This window comes from Sinocyclocheilus anshuiensis, unplaced genomic scaffold (assembly GCF_001515605.1).
Source record: "Sinocyclocheilus anshuiensis isolate Anshui unplaced genomic scaffold, SAMN03320099.WGS_v1.1 scaffold1024, whole genome shotgun sequence".
NCBI classification, from domain to species: Eukaryota; Metazoa; Chordata; class Actinopteri; order Cypriniformes; family Cyprinidae; genus Sinocyclocheilus; species Sinocyclocheilus anshuiensis.
In genome coordinates this window covers 1,199,889-1,212,287 of record NW_015552843.1, presented here as the reverse complement: position 1 = coordinate 1,212,287, position 12,399 = coordinate 1,199,889, and the positions used below count along the sequence as shown (strand labels likewise).

Sequence of the window (12,399 nt, the reverse complement as noted above, 5' to 3'; positions counted from 1 at the left end):
TTGTTTGTCATTTCTCCAATCACAAATGCAGACATGGTTTTATGTTTACACGGCGCGATGCAACGCAATTTCAAACGCTTGAGGTATTCGGCCAATCATAACGCACTGGAAAGCTGGCCAATCACAGCACACCTTGCTTTTCAGACCGATGAGCTTTGTAAAAATCGATGTGTTTCAGAAAGGCGGGGCATAGAGGAGAAACAATAATGTACAGTATGTGGAAAATAATGTGTTTTTTGAACCTTAAACCGCATAAACACATTTCATTACACCAAATACACAAAATAATGTTCTTTTTAGCAACATCATATCACCCCTTTAATAAAAACTTTTCATTTTAATTACATGCCATGTGACCATTAATTAACATCAGAGAAATGTGCTGTTAAACTATTGCAATGCAAATGTGTTGTTAAATGATTGAAATAGAGAACTTAAAATCTCACAGCGTACTTCAAGTAAATATTTTACATCAAAGGTTGTAGTGTGTTATGCTAAAAGTTGACTTCACTGTTCTCCAAGTGTCCTTATTCTGAGCTGGCCATCCCACCTACACTCTAAAACTTCTATAAAAGTAAAATATAACTATAATAATGTAGGCTATACATTTTACAAAAAGAATGTGTGTGTTAAATTAAAATATAGGTCATACCACCTGGTATTAAAGAATCATTATACACCACAATATTTTTAATGCACGAGGCCATTAAATCGACATCTCAAAGGTCGAATCTCGGTTGGGGGTCAGTTAGGATGTGATCTCTCCATGGTGCACTAATGGGAACACATGTCGTGTCAGGAGGGAGACCTCAGTCTACAGTTCATTATAATAATAACGCGTCATTAGCGCGCAGCAGCCACCTGCTGAAACTGGGGCAGGAGCGAAGGAAGGGGGTTAACTAACGCAATGATGATTTATGTTCTTATGATGATTCATTTTCTTTCATCATCAGAACGATTAAACGTTGTATTCCACAGTATGAATAACCGTTCCATACCATTCCAAAAAATAATTAATTGGCTCGATGTGGGTCAACAGATAGCAACGTCAAGGAGAGGTGCACCTGCGTAAAAACGCATCGACACTTTCCCTATCATTTATCTCTGTATGTTTGTAGAGTAAAGGGTGGATCGCAGACAGCTGTATTGTGATACCTGTTCGATCGGCTTGAGTTTTTCCTCCTGCACTTCATCGCACACATACAGTAACTCTCCACTCAGTGCCGACTCGCCGTGAAGCGGGACTCGACAGTCAGCTGTTAAGACGTCGCGAAAAGCATTGTGGGAAATGTAGTTTCGGTACGCTATGTGTGTCATTCTTACAATTAAGTGCCTAAAAGTCCCTAAAGCTATGATATTTATCGTTTTAACTTTTCACTGTATAAAAAATGGCTTAAATGTGTGTTTTAACGGACTCATTGAAAATAATTCATATGTTTTATTGTGTTAGTCTCGAATTGTACCTGTATGTCATGACATTACTTAGTATGCCAACCTGGAAGGCTAATTCACAACAGGTTCCCTCAGGAAACTCTTGTAGATTTAGTAGTTTATTAATTCATGTGGTCAGCATTACTCGAAGCTGACTGATTTATCAGCCTAGGTCACATCTCCAAAATTGTTGTAGCCCAAGTTTAACAAGTTTAGAAGTTTGTTTTGTAAATAATATTTAAGTAGGCTAAGTGCATGAACTGTATAATCTGTAGTTTATGATGAAACAAACACACTTTTAAAAACTTTTTTTTTTTTTTTTAGTTTTTTAAAATTTTAAGTTTAAATTGTAGGAATGACCCAAATAAAACAAATAATTTCAGAGAAAGAAACCTCTTTAAAAATTCTCTCTAAAAATGTATGCAAGTTGTGCAGGCTCACTTTATTTTAAATAAAAAGTTCACAAAACAGCTTGAGCTGGGAGTATTGTTATCTCTGAACTAATTCCCACATCACACACATACTCGTACACACAAACAAAAAGTATAAAAGGAAATGGAAAAAAATGTTGCTTTATAACAATCACAAACAACCTATCATATATAATATGTTCGAAAATAATCATTTAATGTAAAATGTAAGAAGCAAAACTACCTGGATGCAATGTCAAATACACAAATATGCACGATTAATTTCAATGGTAAAATCACAAATCAGTTTAATATATAACTTTTATGATCAGTTAGAACAGTCCTTAACTGTAGGTCTGGAAACTATACAAATATATGACAAAATGCAAATGTTTCTTTCGGTAAAGGGTATGTCATGTAAAAATGTGACAGTGCATTCTGGAATGTACAATGCAGATTTAATATGAACAGCACTGCCCTCAGGTAAAAGCACATTGTGTAATCCGAATTTTGACTGAAAAACAAAAAAAAATCCCTATTTTTTAAATGCCAAATCAGTTTGCTTTTCGCAAAGTAAAGGTAATCCTTAAATTAGTTTAGCCTCTTTCAGTAGAAAACTGTTGCCTGTAAAGTAACTTAAATGCCAATGCACTTCACACAGTATTAGAAGAATGTTTCTGCCTAACCTTGACAGGAAATCTATAATCAAATCTAATATATCACAAGCTGAGTCATGGTGTCACAACACTAGAACTCAGAATCCTATCATTACTTGAAATCAAAGTCTTCACAAAACAACACATTCACGCCGTTTTGCGTGTCCAAAAACACTTTGTATCATCTTGATGTTTTGATGTGGGTTTTTTTAATGGTCTTTTGGGCAGGTCCACACTTGGGTCATTTTTAGGCTACAATGCAGCACGTCATTGTTTTTTATTTTTTTACATCTGTCATCTGCAGTTCTCAGACACTTACAGAGCTTTGTAATTTACACAACATAAACACAGCCTTTTGTGACCAAAGATACTTATCATTTCACTGTAAATGCTGCCGTCATTGTCACATGGGGAACTAGTTTTTTATCTTTTCGTTCCTAGAACAGAATCATCTGAAGATAAAAAGAAACTTCGTTTTCAGAAGAAAAAATACAATCCACTAAAACAGGCTGTCCAGTTGGGTTCATGGTACAAATGCAGGTTTAAATTATTTAGGTTCATCTCTAATGTCAAATGATTCCTGGAACACCTGAAGGAACCGGACACATTTTGCTTACGTAGTGCCACAATCTTGACGGGGACGTTTGAGGGCACGTCTGGCAAGGTCACATTCCAGCAGAAAATAGTTAGCAAGCCTGTTTCTGTGGGCAAAGTTCTGACAGTATTACCAGACATCATTGTAGAAGGTCTTGTAGACTTTAAAGTGGATCTGAGTTTTTACAAAATCCAAGGAGCTTTGGTACAGCCAGCTGGGTCCTCCTTTATCAGATATGAAGATTCGAGATTCCTCTGCATTTTCTGTTTGCATTTCGAAGTAGATTTGGGGTAGATAAATCATGAGTGCATATGAAAAGCTCCTTTTGTAGGTCTCATCTGGTATGAGTTTTCTTTAAGCGTAGTGAGAATGTGGGGGTTGAACTGTATAATTGAAACCTGTCCCTGTGTCCCAGTCCATGACAGCTCCAGTCAAATGTCTCTGGCCTCAGTCGGACCAGACACACTGATGTCCCTTCAGAGTGCAGGCAGTCTGGTAGAACTGCCCCACCACGCATGGTTGAAGCTATGACAGGTTTCCGGATAGCCCTGGAAAAAAAGAGGGAAAGTGAGGGATGGGAGAGAAGAGAAAAAGCATGAATGAGTGAATGAATCTAAAATGTCTCAGAATAGTTCTCCAATGGCAACCTACATACATATATCAGTGCTACATGCTGGACATCAAAATTGAGGAGGCCGTTTTTGGGCAGTTTTATGGATTTGGGTTTTTAGTACACACTATGGTTCAAACTTTAGTACACACTATGGTTCAAACTATGGTTCAGTGCTGTTGTTTTGAACTTTCTATTCATCAACCAATCTTGAAAAAAAAATCTTCACAAAAATCTGCACAACTGTTTTCAACATTGGTAATAATATGCAATGTTTCTTGAGCACAAATTCAGCATCTTAAGGCCAGTTGCTGTGGTGTGGACTCTGCTATTCTTTAATATTGAGAACGATTTTTAGAACTACATCTTTATCGTTATCTTTACAGTTATTGTCCTTGGTGTGAACAGGCCTTTAGAATGATTGCAGTTTTGCCATCACAGGAATAAATTACATTATAAAATATATTAAAACAGAAAACAGTAGTTCTAAATTGTAATAATATTTCACAATATTACTGTTTTTACTGTATTTATTATCAAATAAATGCAGCCTTGGCAAGCATAATAGACTTCTCTCAAAAACATTAAAGAGGTCATATGATGTTGCTAAAAAGAACAATATTTTGTGTATTTGGTGTAATGAAATGTGTTTATGCGGGTTAAAGTTTCAAAAAACACATTATTTTCCACATACTGTACATTATTGTTTCTCCTCTATGCCCCGCCTTTCTGAAATGCGTCGATTTTTACAAAGCTCATCAGTCTGAAAAGCGAGGTGTGCTCTGATTGGCCAGCTATCCAGTGTGTTGTGATAACCCAAATATTCAGATGTGTCCAGCACATTTTATGCTGCACACATCTGAATATTTGGGTTGAACTGTTCTGGAACAGTGTTGTAAATACAACTTAACCACTGATTTCTGTGTCCTCTCTTGGAAGGCCAAACAAAGTAGTTTCGCTTTCAGGTCGGCAGCCCAGAGCGGCGGCCGGCGGATTCGACGAAGCAGCAACCACATGTGATGACCCCGGGCTGGACTCCGCTTTGGGCCTAGAAAATCGCAACTTTTAATTTTCCGTCGGTCTTAGTACACGATGTAAATACAGAAGAGTCAAGTTTTAAATAGGAAAAATATCAAAACTCTTTGGTCATTTTTGAGCGAGATGCTAATTGTCTAATCAGATTCAATGATCTATGCTAAGCTGCAGCTGAAAGTGCTACTGCCAGACCCGGAGATCGGCTGAAGGGATTTGAAAACGGTAAAACTCAACTGTTTAACTGAGTTGGAAAATGAGCCTATTTTCAAAAATAGTGGAGTGTTCCTTTAACTTTTATAAAGAATATCTCTTTGGATGTGAGACTTTAGTCTTTGCAACTTTACAGATCTTCTTTATGCACCAAGAGCTTGTAACACTCCAAAGAGAAAGGAAAAATTGAAATCGCATCATATGACCCCTTTAAAAAAAAATCTTATCAACTCCAAACGTGGGACTATCAACAAGCAACCATTATCTTAGAATTTTTATTTGTCACTAGTGCTGACTGTTCATAAAATTCACAAATGTTAATGAATTAGTTAATTTCTTGATTTATTTCATACTGTGAGCACACTGGTTATTTTGTTCTAGTGACTGCCCTAGTTTTAGATTTTTCTTCAGGTTTATTCATCTGACATAACACCAGTAGTGAGTAGAAAAAAGATGTAGTCAACTAAACACAATGTAAATGTTTCCTAAATATTATTTTAGTCACTTTTTTGGCTTATGTTGTTGGAAAGGGTGTCCCTTGCAAGAAGATCAACATATTTGGGTGTCTCTGCCATAAAAAAATGTAAAACCCCCTGCACTAAAGCATAAAATAAAGCTGCTAGGGAGAGATAAATAGGCACAAATTCACCAATTCGCCATAACTTTCATTTTCCATTATGCTCACATTATCGGTTTGAGGTCATGCCACCTGCTGCAGAATATTTCTTCCTCATTTTTCTCTTTATTCACACACACACACACACCTCTGCTCAGCAGCTGTAAGTTACGCCCTTCCTCTTGTATTTGTAGTTGTAGAACCTGCTGGAGAAGCTCTTGTCTCAGAGTCTCCTGAACCAAACCCATCCGCTCTAACTTCTCGCCATTCAATCTCAGGAGAGCACGACCTGACAAAGACAAGGTGACAGAGAGAGATACAGTTTCACTAGACATGAGCGCTTTGGAAACACACAAGCTCTGCAGCCTCTGCATTATGTATGCACAGTTTTGCTGGCAGCTATAAACAAGTTACAGCATTGCAAATCCCCCTAAGGTTATTATCTCTGTGTTCGCAGTGATCTTTGCATGTGTGAACTATGGTAACATGCTGCGTGGAACCGCTGCCTGAGGGCACAGGCCGCCTCGGGTTCATTTCCCACTTTATTTCCAACTGAGCCTCTCGTGCTGTGACTCTAAACACTTCAGTCCACAGCTTTGCAGAAAATACACTGCGCCTGTTTTTTAACTCTCTATATTCCTTTTCTCTCAATTTCCTTTTCTATGGATCTCCCCAAGTGTGTCTGTGATCTTGATGCTTTGTGTCCACTGAGAGAAAAGAGAGGATTTGTGGAGGACGGGAAGCCACACGGGTCTCTAGTGAGCAAGAGGGCACTCAAGGAGTGAGTGGGAGAAGCAGCGTTCTAAGCGCCAGTGTGTGAGTGGGACCCCGTGATATGCTCAGACATGAGTCGTATATTCACACCATAATGCTTCAAACTGTAGCATTATTATCGATTATTTTAGTAATCAAGTATTCTACAGATGATTCCATCGATTAATCGAGTAATCGGATAAGAAGTCATTTTTCTTTAGTAAAGAGCAATACTAAATATACAAGAGATAATAAGATAGATAGATCCCTTAAAGGGGTCATATGATGCGATTTCAAGTTTTCCTTTCTCTTTGGAGTGTTACAAGCTGATTGTGCATAGATAAGATCCCTGAAGTTGCAAAGACTAAAGTCTCAAAACCAAAGAGATATTCTTTATCAAAGTTAAGACTCTGCCACACCCCCCTAAAACGGCTCGTTCTAACACGCCCCCACATATCTACCTCACTATTTGGCAATATTAGCATGCATAAATAATATTTTGTTATTTTAAACATAAAACATTGAATACTGATATTTAAAATTATTTTAAAAACGAAAAGATCCTTTAAATGTCAAATTAAAACCGCCAGTAGGTGGCAGCAAGTCACTGTTCAGAAGTGAGTCATTCCGATTGAACCGAATCATTTAAACGGTTGATTCATTCAGAAACGAAACGCCGTCATGTTGCTCAGAGACGCAAAACAGCGCTGACTGTTTGGATTTTTTATTTTTTTTGGCAAAATCAGGCAATATAGCGTCTAAAACGTAAGTCTCTTAATATTACCTTCTTGTTTATTTAACTGTTAAATAAAATCTCATTTGTAATCATGCTGATTTTGGAGGTGAAAACTAGCACTCTTTCTTTCTGTGGTGTTTTTATGCACAATGGCGCTTAGTCTTTCACAAAACATAGCAAATGTAGGGACATCATAACTAGCCACCATATTGATTTACGATCTTAAATATGTCCAGCGCTTTTTTACAGTCTGTGGTCCAGCGTTTATCGGGTTGTGCGTCAGTAATAATGGTCCGTGGGGAAACACGGTGTTCCGTGTGTAGTTACAGTAAACGAAGCCTCGAGGCAAATAATTTGCCTCGATGATTTTTTGTATTCAAGTTACTCGAGGTATTCGAGGAATCGTTTCAGCCCTACTTCAAACCCAAGAAAAACATGGTAAAATAATAATGAAGTATCAGTATGGCCAGTGAGTCCTAGCTTAAAAAAATCCAACTGTCTGCAGCTTTCCCCATTGATGGCCAAAAAAAGTACTCATTTATTTCAACTTAATTTTTTGGCAAAAAATACAATAAAAAATACACTACCATTCAAACGTTTGTGGTCAGTAAAATTCTGAAATTATAATATTGTAAAATATTATTACAATTTTAGCCATTTCTTATGTCTTCAGTGTTACATGATCCTTCAGAAATCATTCTAATTTGCTGATTTGGTGCTCTAGAAACATTTCATTATTATATATTCATTAAACATTATTATAATTTCATCAATCATTATTATCAAAGTTGTGCTGCTTAATATTTTTGTGGAAACCATAATACTTTTTCCAGAATTATTTCATGAATAGAAAGTAAAAAAAATAACAGCATTTCTTTCTTTTTTTTGTCACAATACAAGTCTTTACTGCCACTTTTTATTAAATTAATGCACCTTGCTGAATAAATGTATTATTTTTTTGTTTTTTAAATATACTGACCCTAAACTTTTGAAGAGTGCTGTACATCACTAATGTTATTACATGACATTATATACGACAGTAGATAAAGTTTTTCAGTGCCTGATTCTTTTCATTGGCACTTAAAGGGGTCATTGAACATTAAAGCATGTCAACATATTCTGTTACACCAAATACACAAAATAATGATCTTTAAAAAAGCATCATATGACCCCTTTAAAAGCTTGTCTTTCACAGCTCAGGCAAGTAGCTAATGAAGGCGTTGGGACTGTACATGTTCATGCACCATGAAGGAAAATGATACATGTCTCAGATAAATGCCTCAAAAACAAAATTAAGTGTCAATGAGCATAGATAGCGGATGTCCAATTTCATACTTTTCAGGATTCAGTGCAAGTACTAAAAAATTACATTTTCTAGAATGGAGCATGAAAGACTAAAGCACTACAAATTCAGGGGTTGAGAATGAAATAGACCCAGTTCTTTGACAAGAGACGTATTTTACTAGATGAGCACAGGTTGGCTGACCTTCAGCTAAAAGGGTATGCTATGCTTCTGTCATACCATATGAGATATAGTAGATGTGCTGGTGTCAAGGGATTGGTCTATAACTGCTGAGTATGCAATACCTTTTAAAAGGTGATTTTGTGCAGGGTCATTGTGAGATTTTACACAGAATGCGATTTCCATATGAATAATGGCTAACATGTTAAAATCACATAGGGATATATTAAATTATAAACAATAATAGTTTTTTTGTTTTATGCTGGATAACACACCTGTAATGGCGTGGTGGGAGAAGGCTTCAACGTAGGTCAAGTAGTTGTGTGGACAGTGTTTCTTCAGCCATCTGCACACATCCTGCTGAGACCACAAAACCACTGGCCTGGAGAGACACGGCAAGGTTGGGCTGGTGTGGTAAACAGAGTACGATTCACCTGAACGTAACTGAAATACAAAGAAACAGAGCATGGGGAAGAGAGAGACAGGGAAACTAATTTAAATATGCAGTTCACAGAGAAGCGGTATTGAAAACCAAATCTCAAAATGTGACTGAATTGTATGCGTCCTTCTGGAGTCCTACCACGCATGAATGCCCAACTTTTTATAGCAATACTAATCTGAAATCAATCTCTTGCAGAATAAAAAAAAGTATATAAACAGATAAACAGCTCTCCCTTCTGCTAAGACCTCTGGGAAATATATATATATTTTTAAATAACTGTGTTCCATGTCATGCACCGGCAGTGATTGAGATGGATGTTTTCATCTTACACAGCCATCTGATTGGCTGCCTAACGGACACGGCCATGATTCTGCACATCGAGCTGTATAAATGAAGGCCATTCTAAAATGATTAGCATTTGTTACGATGGCTGCGCTAGTGACATGAGCCACAATAACACTCGCTTGACCTTCATCACACACTTCCATATGATCACAGACTAATTATACAAAATCATCCTGCAAAGATAATTCCAGCAAATCATCCACATTTAGAGCTACTGAGTGTATATGAGAGCTAATGAAACTGAGTTTAATGCATCTGTGACACACAATATTATGATGTTTGTTTACTGTGACACCAAAGAAGCATTGCTAATATTCACACTACAGTTCAGAAGTTTGGGGTCAGTCAAATTTTATTTGAAAGAAAATAATTTTATTTGGCAAGGGTGCAACCAATTGATCAAAAGTGACAGTAAAGACATTTATAAATTACAGAAGATTTTTATTTCAAATAAATGCTTTATATTCTTTAAAGGATCCTAAAAAAAAAAAGGTATCATGGTTTTCACAAAAATGTTAAACAGCACAACTGTTTTCAACAGTGTCAACAGAGACTTAAACAAAAATAATAATAAAACATAAAAATAAAAAAAATCTGACCGACCCCAAACTTTAATATCATAAAACTTCCAAAGTGACCCCAAAAATGGAGTGTGGTGGGCTCATAGATAAATGAAAAACAATGCGATGTGCAACTAATAAGTATTATGTGCCCTTGTCCATTGGTGTTGAAAACTGTGTATCTAATCAAACTCTACTTTATTATATTCTATAATAAATACATTATATATTATTTATATATTATATTTGACTATTTTCTAATGTGCTAGGTTGCCGTAAATTCTGTTGACTTGTTTCACAAATAGTTTCATTCCCTGTGTTTTGCATATTTTCTTCCCTTTCCTTAGTGTTCCATTTCATTAATAGTCATTTATCCTCAGAAAATCACAGCCCTCTATTTTCCCACTTCTCCCTCTATTTGTTTTGTTTTTCTAAGCCATTTGCCGCCATCTGTACCCCATCCCTCAAGTTCATCTTCAATTTTCTTTCTCCTTCACAGTTTTTGCCCCATCTCTACTGCTCTCTCTCTCTTTCTCCCTCAGGCAACTTTCTACTTTATGCCTTTGCTGTGTTTGCCCTTGAGGGCAGTGGGGAATTCTTTCTTCTGCAACTGCAGGAAATCGCACACATACATTCTTGCACTGCCCATACATGTATACATGCATGCATGCACACATAAAGGCTGAATAAGTGACTGTTCCACTCAGCTGGTCCTGGGAAGGATGCACATCTCTCCAGCAACTGTCTTTGTAGGGCATAAGAACACTGCGGTCCCTCTATGACTGTAGAACCCCTCTTAAAATAATAGATTGCCTAAAAATGAAAATGTAGTCACACTTTGGAAATTCAAGATGTAGATGAGTTTGTTTCTTTATCAGAGCAGATTACATTACATGCTCACCAATGGATCCTCTGCAGTGAATGGGTGCCGTCAGAATGAGCGTTAATGATGGATCTGTTTATTACAAACACACAGCTGTGCGCTTCACAAGAAATTAATTGATGGACTGGAGTCATGTCGTCTACTTGTGGATTATTGTGATGTTTTCATCAGCTGTTTGGGCTCTCATTCTGACGGCACCCATTCACTACATAGGATCCATTGGTGAGCATGTGATGTAATGCACATGATAAGAAATGATAAATTTCTCCAAATCTGTCCCGATAAAGAAACAAACTCATCTACATCTTGGATGGTGTAAGGGTCAGTAAATTTTCAACAGATTAAATTTTTGGAGAAACTATTCCTTTAAACCCTTGTAGATGAGATTATCAGGCATGTCAGTGAGTGCATTTACATCTTTTTAAGTACCTTGTTTGTGGCTTATAAATAGATCTGACTAAGCAGCTTTCAAACTTTTCCTATTTTAATGCCCATTATTCGAGATACTTTCTTCAACTGCACTCTGACACAATGGAGACAAGCTGATGCAATCCTTCTTACTCTGCAATGTCCCTATAGGCAATGCTATAGAGAGTCTATACATTACAGAATCTGTCAGTGAGAAAATAATTCACACCACTTAAATGTAAAACATGAATTATTTACAGCATGATTATTTACCCTAGAGGATCAGTGTGAGCACAATAACGAGAAGATACAAACCCTAACCATCAAAAATGGCCCCCATTACACAAATGCATACATAACAGTCACATTTTTGACTACAAATAGTCAACAGGCACTTGAGGTCTGTCAGACTCTGTTCCATGTTTTGTGTGTGTCCTGCTCCCCATGTGCCTTCCCATGCCCTTATTTGGTTAGTTTCCTGTTCCTGTCCTGATTAGTTTATTTCATTTGTCCCAGGTGTTTCCCTTGGTTTTATTGCTCCCAGGTGTGTCTCGTCATCCCCTCCTCCTGTGTGTGTGTATAAAATGTGTTCCCAGTCCCAAGTTCTCTGTCCGCTGTTGAACGTCTTCGTGTAAACGTCTTCCTGAGTTCGTCTCCCTTGGTTCCTGTAAATAAAGTCTTGGTAACGTATTCTCCAGCGTCTCCTCGTCCCTCGTGTGTGTGTGCAGCGTGACAAAGTCCTTATTTCTTTGATCATTCTGTGCTGACATGTGGCGTGTCTTGGCAAAGTTTATAGATAATCACAACAGCGCTGACGAAAGTGAAAAAAGATTTGTGATAAAAGTGATGTTTTCTAATTTCTTTTCTCTTTTGTTCACTTTTTTTTTTTTTTTTTTTTTTTTTTTTTTTTTTTTTTTTTTTTTTTTTTTCTTCTGGGACGAGCACACTGTGTGGTGAGATGTCAGTGAGTCTTTCATGTACTGAGATACACAAACTTGCATTGTTGAGAAAAATACTAACAAGTGTAGCTGGGCTGAACAAAGGATTTGTATATGAAGCCATTAGGGGGAGAGATAAAACAGAGCTTTATCTCTCCTGTCACTGTAGGAAGAGGCTAACAAGGTTCACCATTCATTAATGATGGTTTAAATTAAGGCCAAAAAAGTGCAGAGGTTAGTTAGTGTAACCCAGGGCTGTCCAAACTCGGTCCTGGAGGGCCGATGTCCTGCAGAGTTTAGCTCCAACCC

At 37.1% G+C, this 12,399-nt stretch overlaps 1 protein-coding gene across 1 annotated transcript in view; it reads right to left on the bottom strand.

Moving 5' to 3' along the window:
* Window positions 1–2,193: 2,193 nt before the first annotated feature.
* The window catches only part of LOC107668017 (sterile alpha motif domain-containing protein 10-like), an 18,469-nt gene continuing 8,263 nt past the window's right edge, over window positions 2,194–12,399 (bottom strand). The window contains exons 4-6 of the mRNA XM_016459748.1: window positions 8,790–8,958; window positions 5,712–5,852; window positions 2,194–3,640 (exon numbers count right to left, since the gene is read on the bottom strand). Coding sequence (XP_016315234.1) covers window positions 3,618–3,640; window positions 5,712–5,852; window positions 8,790–8,958 — 333 coding nt within the window. The 3' untranslated portion in view covers window positions 2,194–3,617. The remainder of the gene's footprint in view (window positions 3,641–5,711; window positions 5,853–8,789; window positions 8,959–12,399) is intronic.